We start from the raw sequence: 15,270 nt of genomic DNA, 5'->3' as shown, positions 1-15,270 counted from the left end.
CTGTAAGCCACAAGGACGTGGCTTGTAATATTGGTTCTGGAGAGTGGTCTCGTCCACCTGCGTCAAATAAAATTTGAGTAATGCGTACTCCATAAACGTATTGTCCCGAAAATAAATAAATGTACGTGAACTTATTGTGCTGCAAATGGAACGTCGACCGGCGCCACATGTCCTCGACGAAATCTGTGCCTGACCTTAAGAATCCTCGTCCATGCCCATGACTGCACGAGTAGTCCGTACATGTTCGTGTAATGCTCTCCGGAACTGGCAGAATCGCACAAGGCGCGGTAGGTGTAGGCAAGCACGGCGCTGCCCCAGCTCAAACAACCGCATGCCTCTGGGTCTTCTAGGAGCCGTAGTACAAAAAGATCGATTTTGTTCTGGCTCTTATCCGGGAAAAAGCAACCAGCAAACAAGAAGGCGACATGACATCGTGCCCTCTGTAGCGCCTCCTCCTCTGAAATATCTACACGCTCGTGATTATCCTCCAAGTGTTCCCTAATGCAAGCGAGCCGAATAACGGTCTTCCCATACCTCCTTGGGCGACAGCCCAACAGCCTCTCGACATACCAGTCGACGTCAGAGGGATATGACTCGCTACCCGTAACGGGCAAACCGTCAACACGTAGTCCCATCAACACCTCAACATCTTGCAGCGTGATGGTGGCCTCGCCTATGGATAGATGGAAACTGTGAGTCTCGAGCCTCCATCGTTCGGCTAGTGCCGTCAGCAGATGATGGTCATACTCCATATACCCTATATCGGAAACCAATCCAAACCCCATCATCCGTATATACGCCATGACCTGAGGTATGCGATAGACATCATCCCGCATACACTCCCAGAAGAAAGCGTCCGCTCTCCTCACTAGCAGTGGCCTATCACACTCCTTATGGGACGAATAAATATGACGCGATCTATGTTGCAGCCGAAACCACAATAGATCCTGCTCCCTAAGTCCATGCGGAATCCAGGAAGATCTCTCCGCCATAATCTGTTAAAAAAAATAAATATATGAGTCCTTTAAAATAAAATAACAATTAAGACCTCATACTACGAATTTTTTTAAAAGCAAGGCCCCATATCACTTATTTCCAAACAAGTTCGCCACACAATTTACAATTTTTTTACTATCTACTCCCCATATTCTACAAATTAATTAATTCAATCCACGCGTTATAAAATAGATACAATTAACACATCAAATTTGGTATACATTTCGTCGTGAACCGAAAAATCGAACCGAAAAACCGAACCAAAAAAATCGATCGGAGAAAACCGAACAGAAGAATCTAACCGAAAAATCGATCCCAAACCGAAAAAACGAACCAGAAAACCGAACTGAAAAACCGAACCGAAAAACCGAACAGAAACCCGAACCCAAAAAACGAACCGAAGCCCGAACAGAATTCAAACCGAACCGAAACAAAATTCCAACCGACCCGAAAAATCCAATCCTTCTAGCGAACCGACCGACAAAAAACCGAGTCTTGAATAAATCAACCACAAAAGCCTACCCAAACGTAAAGATCGGACGGAGCTCACTACCCTACACGATCGGGACTGCAAGAAGATGCGATTTGAAGAAATTTCGGAAAAATATATGACTAAATTGGTTTAATCCGTTAAATTTCGAATATATTTATGGAAAAAATAATTGGAAAATACCTTTTCCGAATGCTTGACGAGAGAGTAAATTTAAAATGAAAATTGAGCACAAGATCAAAACTTCCACCGTCCGAGAAAAGTTCCGTCCATCCGGTTTGTAGAGAAATTTGAGAGAGAGAGATGTGTGTGTGGAAGATGAAGAGGAAGGTGTCTTTATTTTACCGACATTTTATTCTCATCCCGTGAACGCCATTCACGGTTTCAATTTTTTTTGTCCTTTTCTCTTGTCACGTACATGCAAAACACGAGATCAATTTTTTTACTCGTTCCGTGAACAAGTTCACGGATTTAGTGTGCATGCGTGACGCGTGTCACTTCCGACTTTGACCCGGATTTCAGATTTTCGGGATCAAATTAAATTTCCCTTAACACTATAATTAATTGCGATTAATTTGTCATTAGGTTAATGGTCTCGAAAATTTTATTTTCGAAATATATACAAATGTCTACTAAAATTAAAAAATCCATTGAAATGTTTATGTCTAAGTGGAAAAATACACATTTATAATTTCCTCGAGCACATGGGTGATTAAAAAAATTTGATGATATGTTCTTTTTCTTTTCATGCATAAAAAAGGATTATAATCTCTTTAAGTCCACTTTCTCTTTATTGTTTTGACTAAAATGATCCAAATAAACATGCAATTGTGAATAAACGTTAAAGAAATTCGAACTTTGTTTGTCGGTTAAATTTGTCGAAAATCGTGCACTAAGAACATTATAAGACTATGCTGATTCATTGAGTAGTTATATTTAGCTTCTACTTTTGATTTTTTTTTATCAGGTCACTGTATATAAGTTATTTTTATAATTCAATTTGATATTTAAATTATGGATGACGTTATTAATAATATTTATGAGTTTTTATTTTTCGATCCTAATTTGAGAGTTAGTTTTCATCTATCGATTAGCGATAAAATACACAATTCGACTAAACCATATTTTTTAATTATTAATAACACTACCTCATTTATAACAAAAAAAAAAGTTGAACAATGTTAAATGGGATAAAATCTTCACAGACAGTAAAATAAATGGCTAAAATGTGGAATGCTGAAATTGAAGGGTGAATCCGTACCTTTTACTCTGGGTGAGTTTCCTTTGTCAGACTTTTCACCGTCGAGGGCCCACGCCGATGCATCCAGGAATTTCTTCCATTATTTAACTGAGTGTTCCATGTGATTAAGTGTGAATGTCATATGAAATCTGAGAAAAAAATTAATACTATTTCCCAGTACTGTGTACCGAGTACATTTCAAAAAATGAAATATTCTTTGGAAAGTTCTTATAAACTAGTATATTAAAAAATAAAATAAAAAGTAAATCGACCGACACCAGCAATTCTCAACATCTTAGCATAAGTTCGGAACTTAGTTATTTATTTATTTAAATAAATGATGTAATTTCATTGATATTTTTGGAAAATCGAAGCTATATAAAGATGTTGAATGTTCGAAATCAACTAGAAATATCAAAAAAAAAATTCGAAAAGAGACGATAATTGCCTAGCCTAACAACAACGAGTCTCATAATAAACAACAATTCAATTTATCTCAACTCTTCAAAAAAATAAAATGTTGTTAATATATTATATTCTATCCGTCTCAAAATACAAATATTCTTTTATAAAAATGCATATGAAAAATATCATATATTTTAAGATGGAAATATGAAAATAGGACTATATATATTATGTAATTCATTTATTTTGTGATAACTATATCCAAAAATGATAATTATAGTAGTATAAATAATAGTTTATCCTTCAAAATTTAGAAATCGATATAGTCTTCTCGGTTGGTTGCACATGAGCCAAAACTCCAGCTCGTGAATAAGGAACCTTCGAACTAATCAAGCAACAAATGACAATCAAGAGAGAGTCATAATTATATAATTAGTTCATTAAAATTAGTGACATGTTGTGGTGTGGTTGACACATTGTTGTTGTACTATATACTAGTAGAAGAAAGAAGAATATATAGAAGCATGGAGACAGTTAAGCAGTGTCGGTGATAACATTAATTAATCTTAATTATTAATTCAGAATCTTTGTAACACATGCATGTCGACAAAGACAGCCGGCTATTTTACTCACGACGTGCAATCTATCATTCATACCATTATTTACACGTTCATTTAATTTCTTTCTAATTATTTGATCGATTGAAAAGCGTTATGAAAAAAGGTTGTCGATCGGCCAGTAATCACTGTCCGATGGGATGCTGCCGGATTGTCCGATTCGTCGATTCGTCGACTATCTCCGAACCGCCTTGCACGCAATAGAAAATTTATTCTAAAAAAGAATTATTTTGATACTGTTAGATTTTATTGACATGATCTAAATGTCTATATAAATATAATTTTTATGGTGTCTACAGCTCTAGACTCCTAACACATACTTATATATATATAAACTCTATTAAAAAAATATTTTGGATCAAAATTTTCCACCACCTTATTAATTAGGTATGCAAATTTAAACGTGACAAGTAGATATTTTTAATGATTCAACATATCATATGAAATTTATTAATTTAAAGTATTAATTGATTTAAAAGGAAAAAAGTATTTTTTAATTAAATAATACAACTTAATCCAATATTATCTTTCTTGATCATGATTCACGATCTGGACTCTGCTTCAAATGAAGAACTCTCCTCCCTTCCCAAAAAAAAATCCCAATTCAAGTTCTATGAACCTTAATTTCTCAATTTTTTAAAATTTACAAAGTGCATATTTCATTGTTTTAATTTTTTTCTATTTCTATCAAGAGGAGCCATTAAAAAGTGGTTTGAGATTGACGGCAAGAGATTTGAGAGAAAGAAAGGGCCCGTACACCATGCTGATTGCTGACAATCCCAATTGTCTTACCAATCAAATAGCCATAGAATGAAAACTCAGAAAAAAATTAGGGTTCATATAAAAATTGGGAATTTTATCAAAGAAGGTTTCTAAAGGATACCTCTCATCGATTTTAAAGATCCCACTGTTTTTTTTCCAATTTGCATTTTCCTTTTTCTCTTTCGTTGACTTTTCCTTATAATTAATTATTTAATTTAATATTTCAAAAAAAAATTATTTAATTTAATGAGTATTTTCCACCTCATGATCTATGTATTATATGACTCATTAAAATTGTCACTTGTTATATTTTGATTTATATATTTAAATAGTCAGATGGTGGAAAATTTTTACCCAAAAATTCTTCTACGAAAAGAGCATATAAGCAATACCCGTTGATACACTCTTGATCAACGATCTTGATTGAGCCTTATAGACTAGTCTCATAAAGTAAACGCTTAAATAGTCGTCGGATCTATCTCTATGATCCAAATTATGACAAGAGTTTGATCAAACTTCCATATCCTCCATTTATTTCTTGGACGGAACAAGATTCGATCTTTAATTTTGAGTGACCAATTAAAATATACCCACATGAACATATATATTCAAATGAAATTGTCAAATAATCAACTAAGTGTTAGATGTATCGGTAAAGATGTCACACCCCAATAAAATGTCTTTAAGATCTGTCATCAGTACAACACGTCTTGAAATGAGCGGATCTCTCATCCATTAATGCACTCGTTAAATTTTGACACAATTTTGTCCACACAGAATTCGATCGATCATAACATGTAGAAAGTATTTCTTTCATCTTTAGGAATTAGTCCTTGAAGATATGAGAATATTATTTCTTGGGACATTTTCTTTCCCAGGCCACTCATTTCTCCCCTTTATCATGCCTTTAATTTTGACCACCAACAACCAACGAAAGCACTTTTCAATTCTTTGGATATTGTCAGTAACTCGAAATTTACTGGCAGTTATTATTTTTCGTCTTCCAGGACTAAAAATCCGACTGTTAACAATTTGAACAGTTCCTAAAAAATGGGCATTGCTCTGAACCAGCTACGACTAGCAATGTAGAACTCCTAGGAACATATTCCAGGATGATTCAGGAATATAGTATACATCTTCTTTCAGTAAGAATGGGCATTTCCTAGGAATTCATGGGTATGGATGTCGAATTCCATTTTCCTGGTGTTTATCTAGGAAACAAATACTTATAGCTTTGATTCAGAGTAAAATCTATTCTACCCCAACAAAAAAATTAATTAAATTATATTTTCCTCTTTTCCTGATTTATTGATTTCATCAAAATCCACTATCATGAGGTTTTTTTTTATCAATTCTAATTTTGAAGGGAGTAATCAGTAATCCAATAGACATATTGCATTGACAAGAAACGATATTTTTATCGAGTTGTAGGCTCATTAAGATCTGAGTTTGGATGCATTCACCCTCCATCTTCGAACGAAGATGAGCGAGGAGAAACTCTCTCGTCCTTGGGGAGCTTCACTCTCTTTGCAAACTTTACAACAACTTTCTGAAATAAGAGAAGAATTTTACAAAACTTTATTTTACCAAACGTTTTAGGAGACCAACACATACTAGATAAAGAATTAGAAAATTTTATACTTTAAGTACTTACAGAGATGCTTGGTTTGGATGTCTCATGGTTGTAGATATTGGTTAAATTCACTACTATATAGCCTATTATATAGGTCATGAAACCAATGTTGAACACCATTATGGCTGTCGCAAGTCGGAGCTCTCTAACATTCACGGCGTGTGCATCGCCAAAGCCAACATTGGAAAGAATTGTTGCCGAGAAGTATACTGACTGGATGTATCTCGTCCAAATGCTCTGTGTAGCAAATTCGGAACCCATGGAGCCCTGATCCAGGTCCTTCCAGGATCCATATAAGTTTCGGCCAAGAAATAAAACCAGCGTCCTCCGACATGGACCCAAAAAAGAGTGGCCTGAAAATAAAAAGTTGGTGTCATAGTCTGGTTTCACCTGTAACATCAAAGCATCTGATAAAATGATTTTATCTCCATGTGTTGCAAATTACAAGAGAAAGTATTTACCACAAACACTTAACAGATCAATAGACATGTCAAATAAAAAATAAAATGTTATCAATTCAAGCAGCTAGTTGCGTGGTATATTTTTTAGGAGGTATATCTGATCGAAACATTGATTGAGGAGGCTTTGAGTCAGTCTTTTAAGGTTATATCGAGGAAGAGTCTAGGAAACTCCTTCATGTGTTCATCCTCCATGTTAACAACCTACATTAATGAGAACTACACCGTTGGAGATGCAAGTGTGGACAATAACCCACATTGTGGGCTTATAAGTCGTTATCACATAGTCGTAGAGTCCAAACGACCCTAAGAGCCTCCACAACTCCTTGGATGCATTCGTTGTCCATCTTTAAACGAAGATGAGTAAGAAGCAACTCTATATCGTCCTCATGAAGCTTCACCTTCTTTGCAAACTTCATCTCAACTTCATGAAACAAGAGAACTTGGTTAAAATTAAATATTTAGAATTTTGCCCAATGATAGAGATTAATTAATCATTTTCGACATGGATTGTGTGATCGACATAAGTAAGCGCGATGATATAGAGCCAACATCCACCTATGTGTATCTAGAGAAGGGTAGTCGGCAATGATAAAGAAAACAATTTCCATTTAAGTTACGAACCGTTTAACGGGCCTCGATGAAAAAATCTAAGTTTCTTCTCTTGTTTTATCTACTGATCGATAATAAAAAAAATACATTTTCTAATTTATTAATTATAAATTAAATTACTAATCAGGAGTAATCTTATGCATCTTAAGATGAAGAAATGTCCATACTCCTCCCATTTTTCGAACATGGACATGGACATGAACGGAATAATATGAAGCATCCAGAGTATAGTGATGATCCATGATGTGCATATGATTTGTATACCCTCGGAGCTACGCATACATACGACAATGCCGACTGAATATCTAATACGATCCAAGGGGCATATCTCCGCACTATGAATCTACCATCCGTGACAATCAAAGATGTCTTCTTGTCGCAATAAGCCACAAAGAAGGAGGCCATGATGTTAATCTAGAGTATAATGTACTAAAAGCTTTGGTGGTGATGGAAAAGATAGATTTCTCTACCGGGAAATATCATGTACAATGATATACATATATCCCGCTATAACATTTTCCGATAAAATATCATCACCGAGATAAAACAATTTATCTCCATCGGCTGCAAATTTTAAACAAAATTATTAATTAGCACAAACACTTAACAAATCAATAGACATGTCAAATAAAATATTATCGATTCAAGCAGCAAGCTGCGTGGTTTATTTTTTAGGAGGTATATTAATCGAAGCATTGATTGAGGACACTTTGACTCAGTCTTTCAAGGATTTACTGGGGAAGAGTCTTCGAAACTCCGCGTTTACCCTCCATGTTATCAACTACATTAACGAGAACTACACCATTGGAGATGCAAGTGTGGATTATAACCCACATTGTGGGCTTATAAGTTGTTATCATAGTCGTAGAGTCCAAACGACCCTAAGAGCCTCCACAACTCCTTGGATTCAATCATTGTCCATCTTTGAACGAAGGTGAGCAATAAGAAATTCTATGTCGTCCTCATGAAGCTACACCCTCTTTGCAAACTTCATTACAATTTCATGAAATAAGAGAACTTGGTCAAAATTAAATATTTAGAATTTCACCTAATGATAGAGATTAATTAATGATAAAGTTCGCCTAATGATAGAGATTAATTAATGATTGACATTCTTTGGAATTATTTACAAAAAGGTTTGGCATATACACTCAAGTTTGCAATGATATATGCTATGAAGCTCATGTTGAATACCATGATCCGCGTGGCGAAACTCTTTCTCTCTATCATTTACTACATGTGCATCACCGTAGCCCACAGTCGAGAGTATAGTAGGTGAGAAGTAGATCGACTCACTATATAGGGACCAAAATTATATATAAGATCGATTGTCCTTGTACTTACTACAGTCAATTGGATACACCTGAAGAAGAAAAAGCTTAGGTATTTCTTCCATTCGCTGACATTCTCATGATCGAAGGAATCCTCAAAAGTCGGAGACGCTAAGCTTTGGGAATTCCATTCAGAGAGGGCAAGCAAGATAATGGATCCAATGGAAAGCTCCATGTAATGTAGTGAAGTGCAATGTTTTAACCGTCCATAACGATCATCGATGTGTTTTTGTCGTGATATTTGACAAAAAAAACGACACCACGATGTTAATTATCGGTACAACAAAGCTTAGAGTATCCGTGACAATTGCCACCACTGGTTTGGCGCTTCTTCGAACGGGGAGAGGATGATGCATATATAGATAGCAAAAATACACCAAACTATCATATCCTTCATTCTAAGAAGATTGTATATCAAACCAGATAATATGCTTCTCGACGAGTTCGATAATGTGAAGAAAACAGATTTTGAGATATTGTGTAAAGAATCTGAAATAAGAGATTTTCCTGCATGGGACGCCTGGCTATACATAGCTCCGGAGATCATTCGATAGGAAATGCGACGTTTGTAGTTTTGGGATTTGCTTGTGGTAGATCTATTGTTGCGATACTATACTGCATTTATGTACAAGAGAACTTATGGTGTTGAGAGCCGGATATTCCTAGCTAAAGCTTTGGCGAAGATTATGAAGACATGTTTGCGTGATGACCCGAAAAATCGACCGGAGATGGAAGAAGTTGCATCCATGTTAGAGAAAGCTGATATTGATCATCCACTAGGATGTTTGAATTTTCTAATGTAATTAGTAAAAGCATAGGACATATATATCTAGCTCTATAGAGAAAATTTTGTTGTTTGTAGGGTAACCTGGTGATCAAATGAATCAATTTAATCCAAAATTAGTTAAAAGTATTATTTGGATCAAAGAATATCCAGATCTTTACTTTCGACAGCCCTTGAGAAAATTAGCAGTAATTTTCCTAATATTTCTTTGTAATCAAAAGTCTTAACTGACTTACCAATAGTAGATAGGATAATATTTCCAATCTCTTGAGAAACTCTGCTTGCTTACTTGAATCTAATCGTATGTTGTCTACACATAATTGTTCCTTAATTTTTTTCTTGTTTCCAATCCTGAATTCCTGACGTTCAGTTCTAGTGATCCAGGTTGGTGCATGATGAAATCCTGGCACGAAGAGCCTTATTTTAGCAGAATATATTCAGTAATTGCTACAATTCGTCTCCATGTTAGGTAGTCTGTACATGTAACTTGGACACAGAGAAACCTATCCTGAATCCATCTAATTATTATTCTTAACAGAATAAATTTTTTATTTCCTTTCCTAAAATATTCATATTCGGTTTGTATGCATATACCCAGTTTAGGCTTGTTAACGTGTTGTAGCCTTGTTCAGAGCTTACCGAGGCGTAGGCTTGTTACTTCACTCTGAGTTTGTAAACCTGTTAAGATATTACCTTGCAAAATATTATGTCTGATTAGGATTTACATTCTTGATTCCATCCTATTAATAATCTTTTCTCTATAATCCCAAGTAACCGTCGACTGCCAGTTCTAAGTCAAGAACGTAAATCCTAACCAAATATAATACTTTACAAGGTAAGAAACTAATCAAACATATCTTAGGATTTACATTCAGCGACTATAGCAAGCCCTGTTGAGCATTGCGTGTCCAAGATGTAGAATCTACTCTGCTTTAATGTATTTTTTATTTCATGATAATTAAGAACTTTGTCTTTTTTCTTTTTTTTTTTTGGTCTATTTTAAAGTTTAGGAATTAGGGGATCTAAATCCTAAAGAAGGATATGAATGCATTCTCATTTCGGCAGGGATGGGCATTTCATAGGAGTGCTTTACTTCAATAGGGATGAATGTAGAATGCCACTTCCTGGTGAATATACAATCCTGCCGAACTCTGGCCACTTGAATGTGATTGCATCGTCTACGCATACTTCTGCCTTGATTCTTCTGGTATTCCTGATTTCAGGGGATCCAGGAAGGATTGGGATGAAATCCTAGCACGAGGAACCTAACAGAATTACAATTAAGGATTAAGATGAAATCCTAGCATGAGGAACCTTACAGAATTACAATTTATCACCTACTGTATATCGAGTATAGAATCATGGATCCATTTAGTTTATCACCTAGCTTTTCCTCTCTCAAGAATACTAATCCTGCAAATTTTAAGTCTGCACAAAGATGAAAACAATTATGCATGGTATTCTATTAGACCTGACAGACTTTCTAATCATGATCTTACAGATAAGAATGTTTTCCGGTGTAAAATTTCCAAAGATATGCTGATGCAGGCAGGACCAGACGGAAACATGCAGTCCAAGTTAATCCTAGAGAAGGATATGAATACATTCTTGTTTTGACATAGATGGGCATTTCCTAGGAAAGTTTACTTCAACGAATTCCTGATGAATATCCAATCCTGCCAATTGCCAAACTTTGCCCTATTGAACCTGATCACATCGTCTACACATACTTCTGCCTTGATTCTTGTGGTATTCCTGATTTTCTGGTGATCCAGGAAGGATTAGAATGAAATCCTAGCATAAGGTAGAATTACAGTTAAGGATTAGGATGAAATCCTAGCATGCGAAACCTTACAGAAATATCAACTTATCTCCTATTACATGCAAATTGAGTATAGAATCATATGGATCCATTTAATTTGCTTCACGGAATATAAATTTATTATCACGAGAATTTCATATTCGTTTTGGGTATATTTTTCCACCAGGCGAGAGAGTCATAGTCTGAGCATGGCGTTTGAACTTCCATCGATACAAATATTCTAGAGTCCTTGTCTTGATCGTACATCGTAATAGTAGTAGTTTTAAGAAGGCTGATTAGCCAAAAGTCCACGGAAAACCTAATCATCAATAGGAAGTTCAACTTTCCCACGTCACAAGACAATTTTTATAAGGAATTGAAGCTAAAGACAGCTGTTGCTGATCTTTCTATAAGAAATCATTTTCACACAAGTCTTTTAGACATTGTTGAAATTTGTCATTATCAGATGGACACAGTTAAATTGGTAAGAAGTAATTCCTGAAACAGATTTCTAGTCAGCTGAAATAACACTATCTGCAATAATTCCTTCAATAAGTTTTGTTATTACAATTACCATAGTACTTTAGGATATTCTACAGAACACATTCGATCATATTTCTATATTTTACATACAATACAATAGCTAATCAATTTCTTCGAACAAAAATGATAAGAAAAGATTCATCACACATAAGCTAGCAAGAAGACGAATGATCCCAGGATTGTCGCGACTGTTTGAATGAGAGAGATGATCGTCCGAGAAGATGCATTGGGCAGCCATGGATAGGAATCTGGAGGAGGCATAACACAGTTATCGCCATTGAAATATATTCTTCGTGGAAAAGCCCAACCTTTCTCGAAAGTAAAAGTAGATTGGTCTTTGCGGAAAAGTAGCTCCGATTGTACATTTCCTAAAGGACCAGCTTCCGAGAGCAAGTCATTGTAAAACTTCACTCCATACAGCATTGCAGTATCATCTGTCAAAGACCAAAAATATATACCAAATACCAATCTTTAGTTCATTTCTACTGAATTCTAAAATACCAATCGTTAGGAATTCGGAAACTAGTTGAGTGACTTACTTAATCCTTCATAAGGAGTTAGTGCCTTGTAGTTAAAACTGAAAATCTGAGTGAGATTATCGAAGTTGGGATGTTGAACAACCATATTCCACTGACTGTAATTCGACCGGTAATTGAAATTCGTGATCGTGACCTTTACCCGCCAGTATTCCTTGTAATTGAGCTTAACATGCCAATGGATTCGGACCGGACACATATGTTTCGTACATTGTAGAAGAGGCGTGGTCACCGATTTTCCAGGTGGAGAAACTATCGATGCTAAATGTGGCGTGTTCTGACTGTTGAGAAGCAAATTGGTAAAATTAGAACGATAAAGTAACACTAAGTGATACTCATTTAAGAAGAAAAGTAAACGAAGACTCACTCTACACAACTGCCTGACGAGGTTGCATTGTTCCGACATCCACATGCGCAAGTCGGACAGTTGACTATTGTTTCGTTATAGAAGGACGAAAGAGAAACACAGCAAGTGGGTGCCTTCTGAGCCAGGAACTGAGAATATGTGCAAGTAACATTCCAGGTCACTGAAACAAATACAGAGGGCAAGTAAGTAAGACTGCGCAAGCAACATTCCTTTTAGAATAGAAACAAACAGGAATGAAAGAGTAACTTACTCATAGCTTGAGTGGTTCTCCTCTTATCCGATGTCACAAATTTTGTAGGTTTGACAATCTTGGCAGGGCCACAAGTATAACCAGGTCCTGGAGCTTTCAATGTGAAGTTTTTGGGAAGTCGGACAGTTTTGTTAGTGGTTCCAGCAGCGCCTACACTGATCTGAAACGCACTCACGGCTGTGGACGAGTCCTGCGCCCAAGAGTTTATCACTCCACCTTTGCAGCAATTTGCAACCTGCTTGTTGTATGGAGTTCCAGGTAAAAGATCGACAACTGTTGGGTCCTTTTTACAACAATGTGGAACGTTCGATTTGTATTTCGAACAATCTCCTTGCTCTGTGGTTTGAGCTCCTACCATATCCCAAATAACTTCCTTTTTAGCCCATACCCAACCTAATGTCCAACCCGGTGATTGAATATGACGATATTGTTGAAAGTTGTACATCGTAACCATAGCCTGCAAAATCCAACATTACAAAAGGAACACCATTCATTACAAACAGAATTAGCAACTATAAGTACTACTGAGTTGTATTTCCCCCAATTCACAGGTACGAATCAATTTTCGCCTAATTCATAAGCAATCATTGGGGAAATTACTCACAGTATAGCCATCAGGAGTCCAAGCTGATACATCCCACTTGATTGTGATATTCCCATTTGGATCAAGTGCATCATAAGCTTCTACAAACATTAACCAAAAACGAAAATTAAAAACAAGATCTTTAGATCTCAAGAATCCCAATTTCAAAACCCCTCTTCACAATACATTAGAATATCAGAACCCCATATCAGATTCTATTCATAAAGATCAAAACTCAAACGCCCACCCAAGGATCGATTAAAAAACTAAACTTTCTATTACCCAAAAGAAGCATAATCATTTACCCACTTGAAATAGTAAAAAAAGAATTGAAATTTGTGGATTAACTAACCTGTTGAAGTGAAAATGAAGCAGGAAAGCAAGAACAGAACTGGAACGAGCTCCATTTTAATCATGACTTGGGAGAATGAGTCTTTTCTTCTTTTCAGTTCAAGATCTCGTCTGTGTGAGTGAGGAAGTTTGTATGTAGATTGATGGAGGAAGTTTCTTCTTTTCAGTGGACTTTAATTCTTTATTCGGACTGGTTTGGAGACAATCCAGTGATGTTAAGCTTGTCAACGTGTCACTTTCTTCTGATAAAAGAATTCATTGGTATGGGTTACTCATATTGACTATTTTACCCCTAACGAAATCGATCATTGACTTCATTATCAAATCTCAAGTAATGGTTAATGTATTATAAAAAAAAAAGTAATGGTTAATTTTTAATGTTGACGTGTTGTTGTGACAATATTGTTACTTTAAATTTTTTAAGGGTATTATGAAATAATCTAGTTGGTATCGATCTTATACGTCGATACTAGTTCATATTTAAAAAGAGTCATATTCAATATAATATATAAAAATTATTATTTTACGAATGTATATTTAAAGAATATATGATTGTATGATTTTATGGTATGAAACTTAATCCTACGTTGACACTAATTCTTCATAAACTTATCTTTATCGTACTTAATCTAAAAACGGATCCTCTTCACACACGAAATGAGAACCCCATGACCATGTACTAATGTTAATTTTTTAATGTTGTGACTTGTGAGGATACTGTGTAATCTAATTGAATTCTTTTAGGGGTAATAATGGAATAATATAATGTTATGATGACATTCATTTACTCACATGGGGGCCAAGACAGAGCAATCCTCTCTGTCACTTCCTTCGTCCACCATTGTCGGCTAATAGAGAAAGAGATGTTTGTTTAATTTTTTTGGAATTTTTGTCATCTGTTAAATAACCAACAATTATTCCGATAACGGAATTAAAGTTCGTGATGGTAGGACTTAGGAGAATTAAACATTCATTCTTATAAAAAAAAAAAAAACTTTTAGCATTGAAGAAGATGTATATATAAATGAATGACCATAGAATGTTTTTATGAAAAATATATCAGTTTAAATACTTTTTAAATTATTTTATACAAATCAATTCTTGGAATAAAGATTGAAAAAATGTGGAAAACACGCTATACAGCTGTAGTTTGAACTTATGAAAAGGAAATTGTTAGTATATAATATTAGGAGATATTTTAGGGAAAATTATAAATATATTTTTTTAAAAATAAGGTAAATATTTTATTGAAAAAAAATAAGATTGTGGACATTTGTAGTCGGATCGGAAATGGGATTTCCGGTCCCAAAAGTTAATCTCCGTAATTAATATTAAGTAAAATCGGGTTTGGGATTTCCGGTCAAAAGGTAAGACCGGGTTTCCCATTCCCGGTCAAAGACTTTGACCGGATATCCCATTCCCGGTCAAACTTAGTCCGTGATTCCGCCGGCCCGATTTGATTAAATCACGATTACGGAAAATCTAGGCCGAGTTAGAAAAATCTAAATCTA

General features: G+C 35.3%; 1 protein-coding gene across 1 annotated transcript; it reads right to left on the bottom strand.

Annotated features, from left to right (window-relative positions):
- Positions 1–11,813: 11,813 nt before the first annotated feature.
- LOC139883982 (protein COBRA-like) lies at positions 11,814–13,803 on the bottom strand. The gene is made up of 6 exons (XM_071868069.1): positions 13,761–13,803; positions 13,430–13,509; positions 12,826–13,282; positions 12,576–12,735; positions 12,212–12,489; positions 11,814–12,106 (listed from the first exon to the last, which is right to left on the bottom strand). The coding sequence occupies exons 3-6, from the start codon at positions 13,277–13,279 to the stop codon at positions 11,814–11,816; spliced, it is 1,185 nt and encodes a 394-aa protein (XP_071724170.1). The 5' UTR covers positions 13,280–13,282; positions 13,430–13,509; positions 13,761–13,803.
- Positions 13,804–15,270: the final 1,467 nt, after the last annotated feature.

The sequence above is a fragment of the Rutidosis leptorrhynchoides genome, unplaced genomic scaffold, assembly GCF_046630445.1.
Source record: "Rutidosis leptorrhynchoides isolate AG116_Rl617_1_P2 unplaced genomic scaffold, CSIRO_AGI_Rlap_v1 contig485, whole genome shotgun sequence".
Taxonomy (NCBI): Eukaryota; Viridiplantae; Streptophyta; class Magnoliopsida; order Asterales; family Asteraceae; genus Rutidosis; species Rutidosis leptorrhynchoides.
Note: the sequence above shows the minus strand (reverse complement) of the source record. Positions and strands in the feature narration are given on the sequence as shown.